General features: G+C 47.0%; 1 protein-coding gene across 2 annotated transcripts in view; it reads left to right on the forward strand.

Moving 5' to 3' along the window:
- Positions 1–16279, forward strand: part of SLC39A2 (solute carrier family 39 member 2) — a 49315-nt gene extending 33036 nt beyond the window's left edge. The window contains exons 2-3 of one of the 2 annotated variants that reach the window (XM_082261746.1): positions 6232–6367; positions 15528–16279. In XM_082261746.1, coding sequence (XP_082117872.1) covers positions 6232–6367; positions 15528–16214 — 823 coding nt within the window. In that variant the 3' untranslated portion in view covers positions 16215–16279. The remainder of the gene's footprint in view (positions 1–6231; positions 6368–15527) is intronic. The other variant, XM_082261745.1, reaches the window with a different exon arrangement.
- The last annotated feature ends 229 nt before the right edge of the window (positions 16280–16508 follow it).

Below are 16508 nucleotides of genomic sequence, written 5' to 3' on the forward strand. Positions count from 1 at the left end.
AAGAGATTGAGTGCAGCGATGCCCAACCACTTATTTCTCAAGATGAGTACATGCAAGGACCATCGCAGCACGTCTCCAATGATGATGAAACGCAGGTGCCAACTGCTGCAGCGTTCAGAATTGTGGAGACTGACAAGGAGGGCAGGGGTGAAGACTGGGTGGAAGATGATGTGGAGGACGATGAGGTCCTCGACCCCACATGGAATGAAGGTCATGCAGGTGACCTAAGTAGTTTGGAGGAAGAGGCGGTGGTCGCACAGAGCCACCAGCACAGCAGAAGAGGGAGCAGGGTGCAGAAGCGGAGCGCCCGTGCCCTAGACACTACGCCTGCTACTGCCCAACGCAGCAAGGGAACGAGCGCAGCAAAGCCAGCTCAAAGGAGTTCTCTAGCGTGGAAGTTCTTTAGAAAATGTGCTGATGACAGGACACGAGTGGTTTGCACCCTGTGCAATCAGAGCCTGAAGCGAGGCATAAACCTTCTCAACCTGAGCACAACCTGCATGATCAAGCATCTAAGTGCAAAGCACGAGCTGCAGTGGAGTAGACACCTTCAAAACCAAGAAACATCTCTGGCTCATCCTGCTTCCTCTTCTGCTGCAGTCTCGGCCGCTCCATCCACATCTGTAGTGATACCGGCACCTGCCACCCCGCAAACAGACGATCTGTCAGCAACACCACCACCTGGGTCACCAACCATCTCCACAATGTCCCGTGGAAGCTTCAGCTTTTCATCCCCCAAACACTTGAGAGGAAGAGGAAGTACCCCCCTACCCACCCGCGATCCCTGGCCCTGAATGCCAGCATTTCAAAATTCTTGGCCTTTGAAATGCTGTCATTCCGTCTGGTGGAGACGCACAGTTTTAAAAGCCTTATGTCGGTGGCTGTCCCACAGTACGTCGTGCCCAGCCGCCACTACATTTCCAGGCAAGCCATCCCTTCCCTGCACAACCAAGTGGGGGAAAAAATCAGGTGTGCACTGCGCAACGCCATCTGTGCCAAGGTCCACCTAACTACCGATACGTGGACCAGTAAGCACGGTCAGGGGCGTTATATCTCCCTAAAGGCACACTGGGTAAATGCAGTGGCGGATAGGCCTGAGGCGGATAGCAATTTGGCGCATGTCCTTCCACCACCGAGGATTGCAGGGCGCTTCAGTTTGCCTCCTGTTCCTAACTCCTCCTACTCCGCTTCCTCATCCTCTACCGCCTCCTCATCCGATGAGCGTAACACCTTCACCACCAACTTCACCACGGCCAGGGGTAAACGACAGCAGGCAGTTTTAAAACTTGCCTGTTTGGGGGGAAAACCACACACCGCGCAGGAGTTGTGGAGGAGCATGGAACAGCAGACAAATGAGTGGTTGCTGCCAGCGAGCCTCAAGCCCGGCCTGGTGGTGTGCGATAACGGGCGAAATCTCATAGCAGCTCTGGGCCTAGCCGGTTTGACGCACATCTCTTGCCTGGCGCATGTGCTGAATTTGGTGGTGCAGAGGTTCCTTAAAAATTACCCCGATATGTCAGAGCTGCTGCAAAAAGTGCGGGCCGTCTGTGCGCACTTTCGGCGTTCTCACCCTGCTGCTGCTCGCCTGGCAGCGCTGCAGTGTAACTTCGGCCTTCCCGCTCACCGCCTCATATGTGACGTGCCCACAAGGTGGAACTCCACCTTGCACATGCTGGAAAGACTGTGCGAGCAGAAGCAGGCCATAGTGGAGTTTCAGCTGCAGCACGCACGCGTGAGTCGCTCTGCGGAACAGCACCACTTCACCAATAACTGGGCCTCCATGCAAGACCTGTGTGCCTTGTTGCGCTGTTTTGAGTACTCCACCAACATGGCCAGTGCCGATGACGCCGTTGTCAGCTTAACTATCCCACTTCTATGCCTCCTTGAAAAAACAATTCGGGTGATGATGGAAGAGGATGTGGCACAGGATGAGGAGGAGGAGGATGAAGAGGAAACATTTCCAAGGCTTTCAGGGCACTCATTCGCAAGGGGCTCCGAGGGTGGGTTCCTGCACACACAAACGCCAGGGACACAATTGTCCAGCAGGGGCACAGTTCTGGAGGATGAGGAGGAGGAGATGAAGGAGGAGATGGAACCATGTTCACAGCAGGGTGGCACCCAGGCCAGCTCATGGCCATCACTGGTGCGTGGCTGGGGGGATACAGAGGACACAGACGATACACCTCCCACAGAGGACAGCCTTTCGTTGCCTCTGGGCAGCCTGGCACACATGAGCGATTACATGCTGCAGTGTCTCCACAACGACCGCCGAGTTGCCCACATTCTAACTTGTGCTGATTACTGGGTGGCCACACTGCTGGATCCCCGTTACAAGGACAACGTACCGTCCTTAATTCACTCACTGGAGCGCAATCGCAAGATGCACGAGTACAAGCGCACGCTGGTAGACGCGATGCTGCTGGCATTCCCACCTGACAGCGGGGCCACAGTGGAAGCACAAGGCAGAGGAGGAGGAGGAAGAGGTCGCCAACGCAACCAGGGCACTGCCAGCACCTCAGAAGGCAGGGTTAGCATGGCCGAAATGTGGAAAAGCTTTGTCAGCACGTTACAACAAACAGCAGCACCAGCAGCTCATATGGAACGTCTTAGCAGGAGGCAGCATTTCACCAACATGGTGGAGCAGTATGTGTTCACATGTAGTGAATGAGGGGTCTGCCCCCTTCAACTTCTGGGTCTCCAAATTGGGCACATGGCCTGAGCTTGCCCTTTACGCCTTGGAGGTGCTGGCGTGCCCTGCAGCCAGTGTATTATCTGAACAGGTATTTAGCACGGCTGGGGGCGTTATCACAGACAAGCGCAGCCGCCTGTCCAGAGACAATGTGGACAAGCTCACGTTCATTAAAATGAACCAGGCATGGATCCCACGGGACTTTTCCATACCTTGTGCAGAATAGCGATGGATACCGACCTTGTTCTATTTTTGCTCTTTCTCACTGTACCCTCATTTAAAATTTCTGAAAAAAAACAGTGTTGGCTACCTCGTCCTCCTCAGGGCCAGATTAACGTACTGGCTATTGGAGCTGCAGCTCCAGGCCCCTACCTTAATATAGGCCCCGGGTTGGCCATATTCACTGTTACCGCTCTTCTGTCACTTGTAAACACAGAAGTCTGGCTTCTATGCTCGCTTCCCCAGGCAGCTCCCTCAGAACCTCCCCACACAGCACGAAGGCCGGACAAGGAGGGACAGTTGCCGATGCATGGATGTGTTTATGAGCTTCAGAGACAGCCTCCCATGTTGAATTAGGCATGCATGGCTGCACCCTTCCTCCTCTGGGTGCATGCCAAGGCACGGCCCTTAAGGCCCTTCAAAATCCTCAGCACCAAGCCCATGATGCTCTTAATCCGGCCCTGGTCCTCCTCCACCGCCGCTTCCACCTACACCGCCCATAGGTGTGCGCAGCCTATTGCATTAGGGTGTGCACCCCAAAGTTTAAATACACATGCATGTGTTTGCCTACATGTACATGGCCCCGATACATTACTCTCCCTGCTGGCAAAGTAAAATAGAAGTGTGTGGCACTTCTCTTATGGCAGAGCAGGTCCGAGGGAGATCTTTCCCATCTCCTCACTGGCAAACAGAGCGATAATGCTAATGTGCCCTAGGTGATTAGGGTGTGCCCAGGCACACCCGGCACACCCTGTGCACACGCTTATGACACCGCCACATCCACCACCACCTCAACCTCCCTCCTATTCGATATGGGCCTCGTCCTTCAGAGATGAAGAACATTGTTTTATTTTTCTGTTTTTTTTTGTTGTTTTAAGTTATTTCCCTATCCACATTTGTTTGCAGAACACTCGCCATGCTCTTAACTACGTTTTGCTGCCATTTGCAGCACTCTAGCCCTTTTCTTTGGTGTTTTAGAGCCATTTTAGTGCCTGAAAGTTCGGGTCGCCATTGACTTCAATGGGGTTCGGTGTCCGGGAAAAGTTCGGCAAAAGTCCGGGACACGGACCCGGACTTTTTTTTAAAGTTCGGCCGAACCCGAACACGGACATCCAGGTGTCCGCTCAACTCTAAAAATAACAGAAAACAAAAAAATGGCGTCTGCAAAGTTCAAACGCTGATTTTTGTGGTGAGGATGTAGAAGAGGTTTTCTTCTGATGACTCTTCCATGAAGACCATATTTGTACAAGTATCTCTTTATAGTAGAATAGTGTACCACAACTCCAGTGTCTGCCAGATCTTTCTGGAGGGATTGTGCAGTCAAATGTGGGTTTTGAAATGTTTTTCTCACAATCCTGCGAGCTGTTCTGTCTGATATTTTTCTTGGTCTTCCAGATCTTGCTTTAACTTTCACTGTTCCTGATGATTGCCATTTCTTAATTACATTCCGAACAGAAAGTGCTCCAATAGTGCGGTACCGTTAAAAATGATGATTTTATTGCCAAAAAAGAAGTCTGAAGACGTCATTATGCTCTGACGAAACTCGCGTCAGGTGGAACGCACGCCGCACGCTTCCGGGTAGCCTGGCGGGACACAAACTGGCAGTCGCCGTTCCCCATTCCCAGGCAGACACCTAAAGCGGACGTGTACTGTGTTTGTTACTTGTTTTTACTTTTTTGGCAATAAAATCATCATTTTTAACGGTACCGCACTATTGGAGCACTTTCTTTTCCCCCCCTTGCATTGCACCTTGAGGATCGATCCCTATTATAGGAGTGGAGGATTACAGTGCACCTGCAGTTACCTTATGCCCCATACACACGTGCAGATTATCTGCAGACTTTTGTCTGCAGACTTACCTTTTCTATGTAGTGCAAGGGCCTGCCGGATTGCATACAAATTGAAAGTGTTTAGGTTTGACCTCATATTATATGGTTTTGGTAAGTCTGCAGACAAAAGTCTGCAGATAATCTGCACATGTGTATGGGGCATTAGGCTTTGCAAGCCACAAGCTCGGAAGGTCTCTTTGCCATACGGCAGTCAGAACCCATCAAATTCGGTGAGTTTGCACCCCCTATGATTGAAGTTTTTTGCCTGTTGTTACCAGCAATTGGAACGTTGGAGAAATCATACTAGGACTTTTTTTTGCACATATCTCTTTGTGGGACTTGACTCATCACTGCACAAAATTTCTGATCAAATTTGCACTTTATATATAGTAAAAGTTTGCATTTTATATATTTATTTGTTAGTAATTTTAACTTTGTATTCAGCTTTATAGTCATTTAAATTCATCACTTATTCAGCTTATTTTGCACTTTATTACACCTATTATCAACTTTTAGGGAATAGCAATACTCCCTCATTATACCACTGGTCATTTTAGGTGTGTGAACAAGAAATTGCTCACTCTTATTAGTGTAAACTAGCAAGCGCTATATAAACTCCTTAGGGGGTTAAATATCCTTTTATTTTTTCAATTATAGCAGCTGCTCTAGAACGTTTTACACTTGACACTATATTATTTATTTAATTATTTATTTATATATTTATTAATTTATCCTAGTTCTTTCCAGAGGAGCGAGGTTATATACTATTATTTTTAGTATATATTTTACTCTCATTCCGAACAGAGGATATTGACATCTGAAAACGCTTTGCTATCTTCTTATAGCCTTCTCCAGCTTTGTGAGCGTCAACTATTTTCAGTTTTCTAGATAACTGCTTAGAAGATCCCATGGTGCTGATTGTTGGGGCAAGGTCAGATGAGTGGGGGTATTTAAAACCTTTGAGATTGACATCACCTGGTCTTCCCAGACAATGATTGAGAACAATCCATGACACTGGCAGGTCTCAGCCTTGCAAAGGGGGCAGTGCATGCTATAAATTCTGCAGGGTGCCCAAACGTTTGCAGACGCCATTTTTTTGTTTTCTGTAATTTTGAAAGCGTCACTGATGGAAATAAAATCTAACTTTTGTTGACATATTATAAGAATGTCTAATCTGTAATTTGATGCCTTTTTGAGATTTTTCTATCTTTCCTTGGCTTCTTTATGCACATTAATACAAATATTTACCTGGGGTGCCCAAACTTTCGATCCCCACTGTATGTATATGTTTGTGGCTATTGAGAAATGTATATTTGAATTAAAGTTTTTGTGCACTGTATTCCGCTTTAAACAGTATACCACTATCTACTGTCATTAGTGCCTTGACAATGCTTTGGCATACTGACAATACAAAATATTTGAATAAAGTTAAAATGTCATATTATTACTGTTGTCATAAAAAAGCTTTATATGATGACTTGCTTATTTTTAAAGGACTGCTTTCTTTGCAGGTATCTATGAGCTTATACTTTGCTTGATCAGCTCATTTGCTGCTGGCATCTTCCTGGGCGCGTGTTTGCTTCACGTAGTGGCAGACTTCCTCTCAGATGCTACCGAGCAACTTGCATATGTAAGTTTAACATGCTTAACAACATATTAGAAGAAATGAAAACAATACTTGCATTTAGGACAGTTCAAGGTCTTTATTATACCTATTAATTTATGAAGAGGAATTTATTTTCAGAATGTGTCTTTCAGTATTTCTGTTTACCTGTGTAGCATTACTCCTGTAGGAGTCACAGATGACTGGGTTCCCTACTCCTGCACAGCCAGGCAACAAGCATTTTTCACACTTTCTCCAGACACAAGGAACAGTATTTGAGCTGTTTTTTTTTGCTGTTGTTTTATTAGGGGGTAATAACTTGGATGGGGATAGAAATTATGGAATGCCCAACTTGACATGCACAAAACCAGGGACAACTTCTGAGCTCTGTCAGTCTCTCATTAATGAAAGATACAAAAGTCCCTTACGGACTAGGACTTCTCAGTCTCTTAAAAAGTGTTGTAGGCTGCATTCTGGAGCACCTCCAGAATGGTCAGGAGCCTGACAAAGGGGCCCTACGTGGCTGTATATTTATCGTGTGACCATGGAATAAAGCTTTGGACCCTTTTGAGGAATCCTTGGTGTGCTGATGACATTTCTTCACTTTGAGTATCCACGGTTTATAACCTATGGTCATTACAGCACCCAGCATCACTGTACAGCTGGTTATCTTTAGGGCCGGACTGGGAATAAAAACCAGCCCTGGAAATAATTTCATACCAGCCCCATAGCATTTTTATACCGGCCCAACAGCATAGCGTCATTTTCTTGATTATAAAAGGGAAATCCATGCATTTTAAAGCACATGTGAAGTGTGTATTATATGTAGATAAGACAGATATGAAATCACATAGGGTTTTTATATATATATATATATATATATATATATATATATATATATATATATATTTTATACATGTATACACATATATATATATATATATATATATATATATATATATATATACATACATACATACGAGCAAATTCCAGTTAAAAGTGGAGCAATTATCAAGAACAGTCCACTTATTGCGATGGTGATATATTACCAGAATAAAAAATAATCAAAGTTTGCCTTTACATGAGGGTCCACAGAGTTCCCCCTTGCACTGTAATGGGGAATGCTGCAGACTCTGATGTAAAGAGGAACACCAGGAACTCTGGAAATGTGACCATAGACCACCTTCCGCAGAAAGAAGGGGGGGTTACTGATATAAGGGGGGGCTTTATATCAATGCCCCCTTACATTACTGTATTCATTTCCCCCTTACGTAACTGACCCCTACTCAGACTGGTCTGGTGGAAGTGTCACTGACCTCCTCTCAGGGAGACCGTGCAGGGCTCAGTCAGTTGACTCCAGCTTGTTGGCTCTGGGTTTATCCTATAGTCTTCTCTCCACAGTCCACAGACATTTGACTTCTCCCGTGACCCCCATCCCGGTGGCACTCCCACTCCCGACTCCTTTCCAGACTCCCCCTCAGGGACTGCAGACATGATGAAAGACAAGAGATGGTCATAGGCTGTGCGGACATGGTACAGGAGATGTCAGAGGTTGCAGACATGGTACAGGAGATGTCAGAGGTTGCAGACATGGTACAGGAGATGTCAGAGGCTGTGCGGACATGGCACAGGAGATGTCAGAGGTTGCAGACATGGTACAGGAGATGTCAGAGGTTGCAGACATGGTACAGGAGATGTCAGAGGCTGTGCGGACATGGTACAGGAGATGTCAGAGGCTGTGCGGACATGGTACAGGAGAGGTCATAGGCTGTGCGGACATGGTACAGGAGATGTCAGAGGCTATGTGGACATGGTACAGGAGATGTCAGAGGTTGCAGACAGGGTACAGGAGATGTCAGAGGCTGTGCGGACATGGTACAGGAGATGTCAGAGGCTGTGCGGACATGGTACAGGAGATGTCAGAGGCTGTGTGGACATGGTACAGGAGATGTCATAGGCTGTGCGGACATGGCACAGGACATGTCAGAGGCTGTGCGGATATGGTACAGGAGATGTCAGAGGCTGTGTGGACATGGTACAGGAGGGGGGTCAGGGGCTGTGCGGACATGGTACAGGAGATGTCAGAGGATGTGCGGACATTGTACAGGAGATGTCAGAGGTTGCAGACATAGCACAGGAGATTTCAGAGGTTGCAGACATGATGAGGGGGGTAGGATGAGTGGCAGCAGGGGTGGTGGTGAGGGGGTGGAATCAGTGGAAGGGGTGGTGATAGTGAGGGGGTTTGGATCGGTGGCAGCGGTGGTGGTGAGGGGGGTGGGATCAGTGGCAGCGGTGATGGTGAGGGGGTGGGATCGGTGGCAGCAGGGGTGGTGGTGAGGGGGGTGCGATCGGTGGCAGCAGGGGTGGTGGTGATGAGTGGGGTTGGATCGGTGGCAGCGGTGGTTATGAGGGGGGTGGGATCGGTGGCAGCGATGAGGGGGGTGGGGTCGGTGGCAGCGGTGGTGGTGATGAGGGGATTGCGATCTGTGGCAGCGGTGGTGGTGATGAGGGGGTGCGATTGGTGGCAGCGGTGGTGGTGATGAGGGGGGTGGGGTCGGTGGCAGCGGTGGTGGTGATGAGGGGGGTGGGGTTGGTGGCAGTGGTGGTGTTGATAAGGGGGGTGGGATCGGTGGCAGCGGTGGTGGTAAGGGGGGTGGGATCTGTGGCAGCGGTGGTGGTGAGGGGGGTGGGGTTGGTGGCAGCGGTGGTGGTGAGGCGGGTGGGATCGGTGGCAGTGGTGGTGGTGAGGGGGATGGGATCAGTGGCAGGGGTGGTGGTGAGATCAGTGGCAGCTATAGTGGTGAGGGGAGATTAGTGGCAGTGGTGATGGGGGGGTGCCATCCTCCCCACCGCCACTGCTTCCCCCCCATCCTATCAGGGATAAGATCTGTGGGGGTGGTGAGATCAGCAGGGGGCAGTGGTGGGTGGTGGTCTGGACTGGTGGAGGTCGGAGGATGGGATCAATAATTGCACTGCTGATTTTTATCACTAACTTGATCAGTCGGACTCGATTCCCCGGGTGCGATCATGCTGCTGGCGTCTGTGTAGTACACACTGTGTACTGTGTGTTGGGTACTCTCGGCGCAGTGACCGTCCGTCTTTCTGACAGTCACATAATCCGCCGCCGGCGCCACGCAGCCGCTCCCGCCAGATGTGACGTCATGCCGCTCATATCGGCTGACGTAGGAAAGACTTCACCGGCGCTGCAGCGGCCATCACAGCGCGGCCGCGTCTCAAAGCGGCCACAATCTTAAAGCGGCCCCAAAGCGGCCCCAGGGCCGCCGGCCCACCGGGAAATTTCCCGATGTCCCAGTAGGCCAGTCCGGCCCTGGTTATCTTGAATGTGTGAGTGGAGAATATTGCATTTGGATCTAACTCCCCTGTAGACACTGGTCCCAGTTCTACTACTGCAGGAAACTTCCTCTTCACCAACCCACCTGGCTGACCAGTTTGGTGATCTCATCAAATGCCTGCAGAAGTCTGCATGCGTCGCGCATGAGCAGCCACTGGTGAGATGAAAAAAAATCCCCAGCTCCCCAGAACCTGTCCTGCCGCAGAGTTCGTACAGATAGTCTTTAACCACTTAAGCCCCGGAAGATTTTACCCCCTTCCTGACCAGGGGGTATTTTGCGACTCGGCACTGCGTGACTTTAACGGACAATTGCGCAGTCATGCGACGCTGTATCCAAATGAATTTGACGTCCTTTTTTTCCCATAAACAGAGCTTTCTTTTGGTGGTATTTGATCACCTGTGCGATTTTTTGATAATGCACTATAAACAAAAAAAGAGCGACAATTTTGCAAAAATAAGAATATTTTTCACATTTTTTATATGAAATTCCCCCCCCAAAAAAAATGTAAAAATCAAAAGTTTTTAACATTTTAGGCCAATTTGTTTTCTGCTACATATGCAAATATTGGTAAAAAAAAAAATCGCAAAAAGCGTATTTTGATTGGTTTGCGCAAAAGTTATTGCGTTTACTAACTAAGGGAAAGATTTTTGTCATTTTTATTGTTTTTTTTAATGAGTAATGGCGGCGATCTGCATTTTTTTTGCGGGACTGCGACATTGCGGCAGACAGATCGGACCCTTGACTGACATTTTTGACACTTTTGGGGGTACCACTGACATTACTACAGTAATCAGTGCTATACATATGCACTGTTACTGTAAAAATGACACTGGGAGGGAAGGGGTTAACTTTATTGGAGAGGGAGGGGTTAAGTGTGTCCCTAGGGGCGTGTTTCTTACTGTGATTGGATGTGGCTGTGTGTGTAACAGCACAGATCAACGGTCCTACATAGCAGGACCGAGTGATCTGTGTGTTTACACAGGGGAGAGTGCCTGCCTTTCTCCCTCTCTACCCGACGATCGCGTCGACCATCGGTCCACCGGTCACACGCGCCGGCTTTTTCGGGTACGAGCGGGGGCGGGAGCGCGCCTCCGGCGGCGCGCGCTCGCCCCCTATTCGCTCCCAGGCTAGTGACGTACCGGTACGTCACTTTGCCTGGGAGGGGCTGACCGCCGCCGTATATAGTCGGGCGGCAGTCGGCAAGTGGTTAACTGCACGTTTTCTGCTGGAGCAGCCTATCAAGCATATGCAATGTTGAGTTCCATCGTGTTGGGCAGTCACAAATAAGACGCCTGACGGGCAGGTTTTGTCGCCGCTGAATGTCAGCAAGGCGAGCCATAGCTGTGTAAGATCTTCTGAAATGGCCCGAGATTTTCCTGGCCTGTTGCAAGACGTGCTGGACCCCAGGGTATTTGGCAACGAATCGCTGCACGACCAAGTTCAGAACGTGTGCCATGCATGGCACGTGTGTAATTTTGCCCTGTTTTAGCACGCTCAGCAGATTGGCACCGTTGTCGCACACCACTTTATCAACTGTCAAATTGAGCGGTATCAGCCACTAATCTGCCTGTGAACGCAAAGCTGAAAGGAGTGCAGGACCAGTGTGGCTCTTGGCTTGGCATGATGGAAGGTGGAGTGGAGGACAATTGTGAGGAGGGAGGAGAAGGAGAAGAGGCTAGACGGTGAGAGCCTGGAGTGTGGCTTTGTGGGTTCTGACGGCGTTGCTCCCACTGGGCTCGGTGATGGGAGTTCAGGTGCCTTCTTAAGGCGGTCGTGCCTAGGTGAGTGTTGGGCTTACTGCGACTTATGCATTGACTGCAAAGGCTACAGATGCCAACACTGTTGTCAGTAGCGGACACATTAAAAAAAGCCCACACTGCGGAGTCATGTGCCGGCGTCCTGGGAGCGTCAGATGTGACTGTACATGGTTGATGGCTCGCTCCTGATACATTTGCAGTCTGCTTTGGCCCTCCTGTGCAATGCAAGTTCCGCCTGCTTCTCCTCCCTATCTGCTGGTCCGTCTCTCCCTCTGAACTCCCCTCCTCTTCCTCTCTTGTGGCCACCCATGTGACGTCCATAGACACGTCATCATCCACGTCACCTTCCCCACCTCTAACATTCAAGATCTCGGAGTAGGCAGCAACAGCGGGGACCAACCTTCTTGGGCTGATCTGGGTACTCAGACTGCTGAGTGGCGGCTGTTGCTACCTCCTCTTCCTGATCCGATGGCAACAATGGCTGTGTATCGCAAATGTCTTGTGATGGATCGGAAAATAATTCCAGTGACTCAAGCGGAGGGTATATGGTGGTGGTGTTGGTGTCTTTGTGGGTGCACACAGCAGAGAGTGAAGAGGGTGCAGAAAGAGAGGATGAGGAGGGTGCAGAAGAGGAAGGCTGAGTGAGCCACTCAACCAAGTCTGGTGCGTCCTTTGACGTAATCGAACGCACCTTCTGAAACTTCACACTTTGGCTCCGGCCTACTGCTCCTGCCCTACCCCTACCACTCCTGCTTAAGGGCCTGCCTCTTCCTCTGCCTGTCATTTTTTAAATTACCCTGTGACAAAAGTCTCTAGAGAAGCACAGTATATGTGGAACAAGGTATATAACACCCTGTTTCAATCTGTGGTATTGGGGGGCCACTGGTTTACCACACCAGTTCTAAAAAAAAATGGCCAGAGAGTTTGGCACTGTGTGTAGCAGAGTTAACACAGCAAAAGAGGCAATATTGTTGCAGGACACAAATTCACTTATAAAAGTATACTCAGATAACACCCCACTTCAATATGTGGTATTGGGGGGCCACTGGTCTATCACGCCAGTTCTACAAAAAATTGGCCAGCAACTGTTGTCGCTGTGTGTAACACAGTTAATGCAGCAAAAGAGGCCAAATTTTTGAAGGACTAAAATTCACTGTTATAAAAGTATACTGTTAAATAGCACCCCACTTCAATGTGTGGTATTGGGGGGCCACTGGTCTATCAAAGAAGAGAAAAAAGTGTCAACACAGGATGACACTGTGGACACTCAAATTAATACGTGCCACGTCCTAATCAAAATATTTATGGAGGGGATAGGGACAATGGACTTTATTGGCACTAACAACCAGACAGTTACGTCATAAAAATCAAAATATTTTATTGAAAAATCATTAAAAAACATATATACGTATGTGTACCACCACAGGTGCAAAACAAGAGAAATAAATCAAATAACATTCACATTCAAATTCAAAAAGCATACATTAAAAGGCATATATAACCTCAATAGCCATAGCCTCTAAAGCCCTCTACATAGACCAAGTATACCATGATGGAGCTGTACAAACTGAAAGCTGTGGAAAAGCCCTGGGGCTATTTCTGGTATGGTAGTATGGAGCTTGTAGGCAGATTCATCGACAGTAGAGGTAGAGAGGCTTGGTATTTGGGTGTTTGAATTCGGTCAGAAACAAACTCTACATGTTTTGCGCGTTTAGCGCTTCTTCAGGAGTTTAAATATTAGCTGAACAATTCTACAAAGGTATAAAGAGAAACACATTTAGAATTAAATACACATGCCATTAAGCCAAATATGTATATACATATCTATGTTTTGTCGCCTTCCGAGGAAAAGGGAAAAAAGAGGAGGGAGGGGGGGAAAAAAAAAAAAGGAGAAAAGCCAAGGAAGCACAGAGAACGAGGGGAAGAGATGAGAAATGGAGTGGAAAGAGGGTCCCTCTTTCCACTCCATTTCTCATCTCTTCCCCTCGTTCTCTTTTTTTTTTTTTTGTCTCTTTATACCTTTGTAGAATTGTTCAGCTAATATTTAAACTCCTGAAGAAGCGCTAAACGCGCAAAACATGTAGAGTTTGTTTCTGACCGAATTCAAACACCCAAATACCAAGCCTCTCTACCTCTACTGTTGATGAATCTGCCTACAAGCTCCATACTACCATACCAGAAATAGCCCCAGGGCTTTTCCACAGCTTTCAGTTTGTACAGCTCCATCATGGTATACTTGGTCTATGTAGAGGGCTTTAGAGGCTATGGCTATTGAGGTTATATATGCCTTTTAATGTATGCTTTTTGAATTTGAATGTGAATGTTATTTGATTTATTTCTCTTGTTTTGCACCTGTGGTGGTACACATACGTATATATGTTTTTTAATGATTTTTCAATAAAATATTTTGATTTTTATGACGTAACTGTCTGGTTGTTAGTGCCAATAAAGTCCATTGTCCCTATCCCCTCCACTGGTCTATCACTCCAGTGAGTTTGGCACTGTGTAGCAGAGTTAACGCAGCAAATGAGGCAATATTTTTGCAAGACACAAATACACTTATATAAGTATACTCAGATAACACCCCACTTCAATCTGTGGTATTGGGGGGCCACTGGTCTATCACACCAGTTATAATACTTTTTTAAAAGTGCTTTTGTCACGGTTTGTAGTATTGCTGCAGCAACGCTCAACACATCAGTCACAATGCTGCACAGTGCACAATACAAATCCACTATAATCTGCTTTCTATATTACAAAGTATATTATACGTGTATTACACCCCTATATAGTGCACTGCACAACAAAGAATAGTACACCTATACCAAATACCAATCCTTAAAAGGACTTTTGTGGACCTTAACAGAGAGATTTGTGTCACTGACAATCTGTCCCTGGTGCACACAGCCAACCTCTCCCTACACGGACAAAAAGCAGAATGTGAAATGGCCGCAAAGTCAGGTCTATTTATAAGGTAGGGGGTATGTCCATGTGCTGAAATGTTTCAATTGGCTGTCCTGTTCCACCTGATGGCATGAGTCAAAGTCCTCCCCAATGTAAACTAATATGGCCGCGGCGAACAACGCCATATGTTCGCAAAATCGGCGGGCTGCGAACAAGCAAAGTTCGCTGCGAACTGACCGCTGGGCGATCCGCAAGGCCATCCCTACCTGTTAGACCCTAATAGGAAAAGCATTCAACAAAAAAGTCTGCCTCTATAGGGTAGCTTCCATGCATAAAAAGCGCTGTATAAAGGGAGGAGGTGGACTTTCACTCATCCACTTGTCCCCTATTCATAAATTGCTTTTTATTCACGGTAGCTATAGTACAGTTTCTATGAATGAAGGAGGGTGGCAGAAAGGGCAGGCATAGTCTGCACTCTTAATGAGTGCCTGTCACAGGTGCAGTGCTCCTATTAAATATGGCTGCATGGTGTAGGAGGGGTGCAGAGGACTGAAGATTTCCACTATGACAGCCATCATCATCACACTTCACATTAAATTTAAGCAATATCCCTTGTGCTGATTTTTTTAAACAAATATTTACTAAACTTAGGCATTAACTGCTTGGCTGTGTGTATGTAGAGGTCCCATCCATACTGTCCGACTATGCCTTCCTCTTCCACCCCACCCCTTCGCTCACAGAATTCATCACATTCTTTTCAAAGAATGCAAAACATTCTGTAAGTCGAGGAGAGGCAGATGAATGACAGGATCCCCTCCTACACTCAAAAAAGGTTTTGTATTCTTTGAACATAGTGCAAGAATTTCTGTGAGTAAAGGAGCATATTTTCAGCTTTTATCATCCTCATCTTCTTTCATTAAATTGGTCTTTCTAGAAATATGTTGCTCGATTCACATTTTCCTTATGCTGTACAGTAATTTGCCTACATACATTAATAATCAGAGTATTGCATGTGACTCCTTCTCCGGGGAATAGTGCCTATGGCTTTTGTTAAAAAGGTCTATGAAGATCATGATGTCATACAGTATACAGTACAGTACACTACTACCTGAATGATGCACCAGCAATCCAGTTAGTTTGCATTTTGTAATATTTATCATTTCTTTTTCACAGATTAATTACCCTATGGGAGAGCTGATCCTGTCATTTGGCTTCTTCTTTGTCCTTCTCATAGAACGCATTGTACTGCAAATATCTCAGTGTTCTCAGCGCGCTACTCAGGATGGCATCTCAATGGCTTCTATTCCATCAAATCCTGATGATAACTTTCAAGAAAAAGTTGACCCTCCAAGTGCGATATCTATGGCACCTGAAAATCCACATAACCATGTCCATACCCAAGTATATGCCAGTTCCTCCTTTCGCGCCCTTATTCTCTTTTGCTCCCTGTCCATCCATTCAGTTTTTGAGGGTTTAGCAATTGGTCTTCAGTCCAACTATTCCAGTGCTCTTCAGATTGCAATAGCTGTACTTATCCACAAGGGTATCATTGTCTTCAGTCTTTCTCTAAAGTTAATCCAGAGCATGACCAGACCAGCTTGGCTAATCACTTACATAGTGATATTTTCTCTTATGTCTCCTATTGGAATAACTATTGGCATTATTGTTACACTAAAAAAGACCGGCATAGTGACTCTGGTGCAGACCATCCTAGCGGGTATTGCCTCTGGCACATTTGTATATGTTACTTTCCTGGAAATTCTCCCACAAGAGCTCAATTCAGGAGAGAGACCTCTTTTAAAAGTATTCTTTATAATTATTGGGTTTACAGTAATGGCAGTTATAGCTATCTGGGCTTGAGTATCTCTTGTCTTTGTGCCACTGAGAACATTTATTATCAACCTACTTTCTGAAAGACCAGTGTAAGTCACTTACACTTATATTTTGGAAAAAAATATCTAAGAGCAAGTTATTTCTATAAAAATAAAGAACAAACCTGGGCTGTCAACTGAGAATGAGGATGTTTATGGAAAATTGTACATGTCATTAACCACTTGCCGACTGCCTCACGTATATATACACTGCGGGGCGGCAGGCCTCCTGCGTAAAATCATGTACGGGTACGTGATTTTGCTCTTCCGGGTCTGTGATTGG

Source organism: Pelophylax lessonae, assembly GCF_965119305.1.
Source record: "Pelophylax lessonae genome assembly, chromosome: 1".
Taxonomy (NCBI): domain Eukaryota; kingdom Metazoa; phylum Chordata; class Amphibia; order Anura; family Ranidae; genus Pelophylax; species Pelophylax lessonae.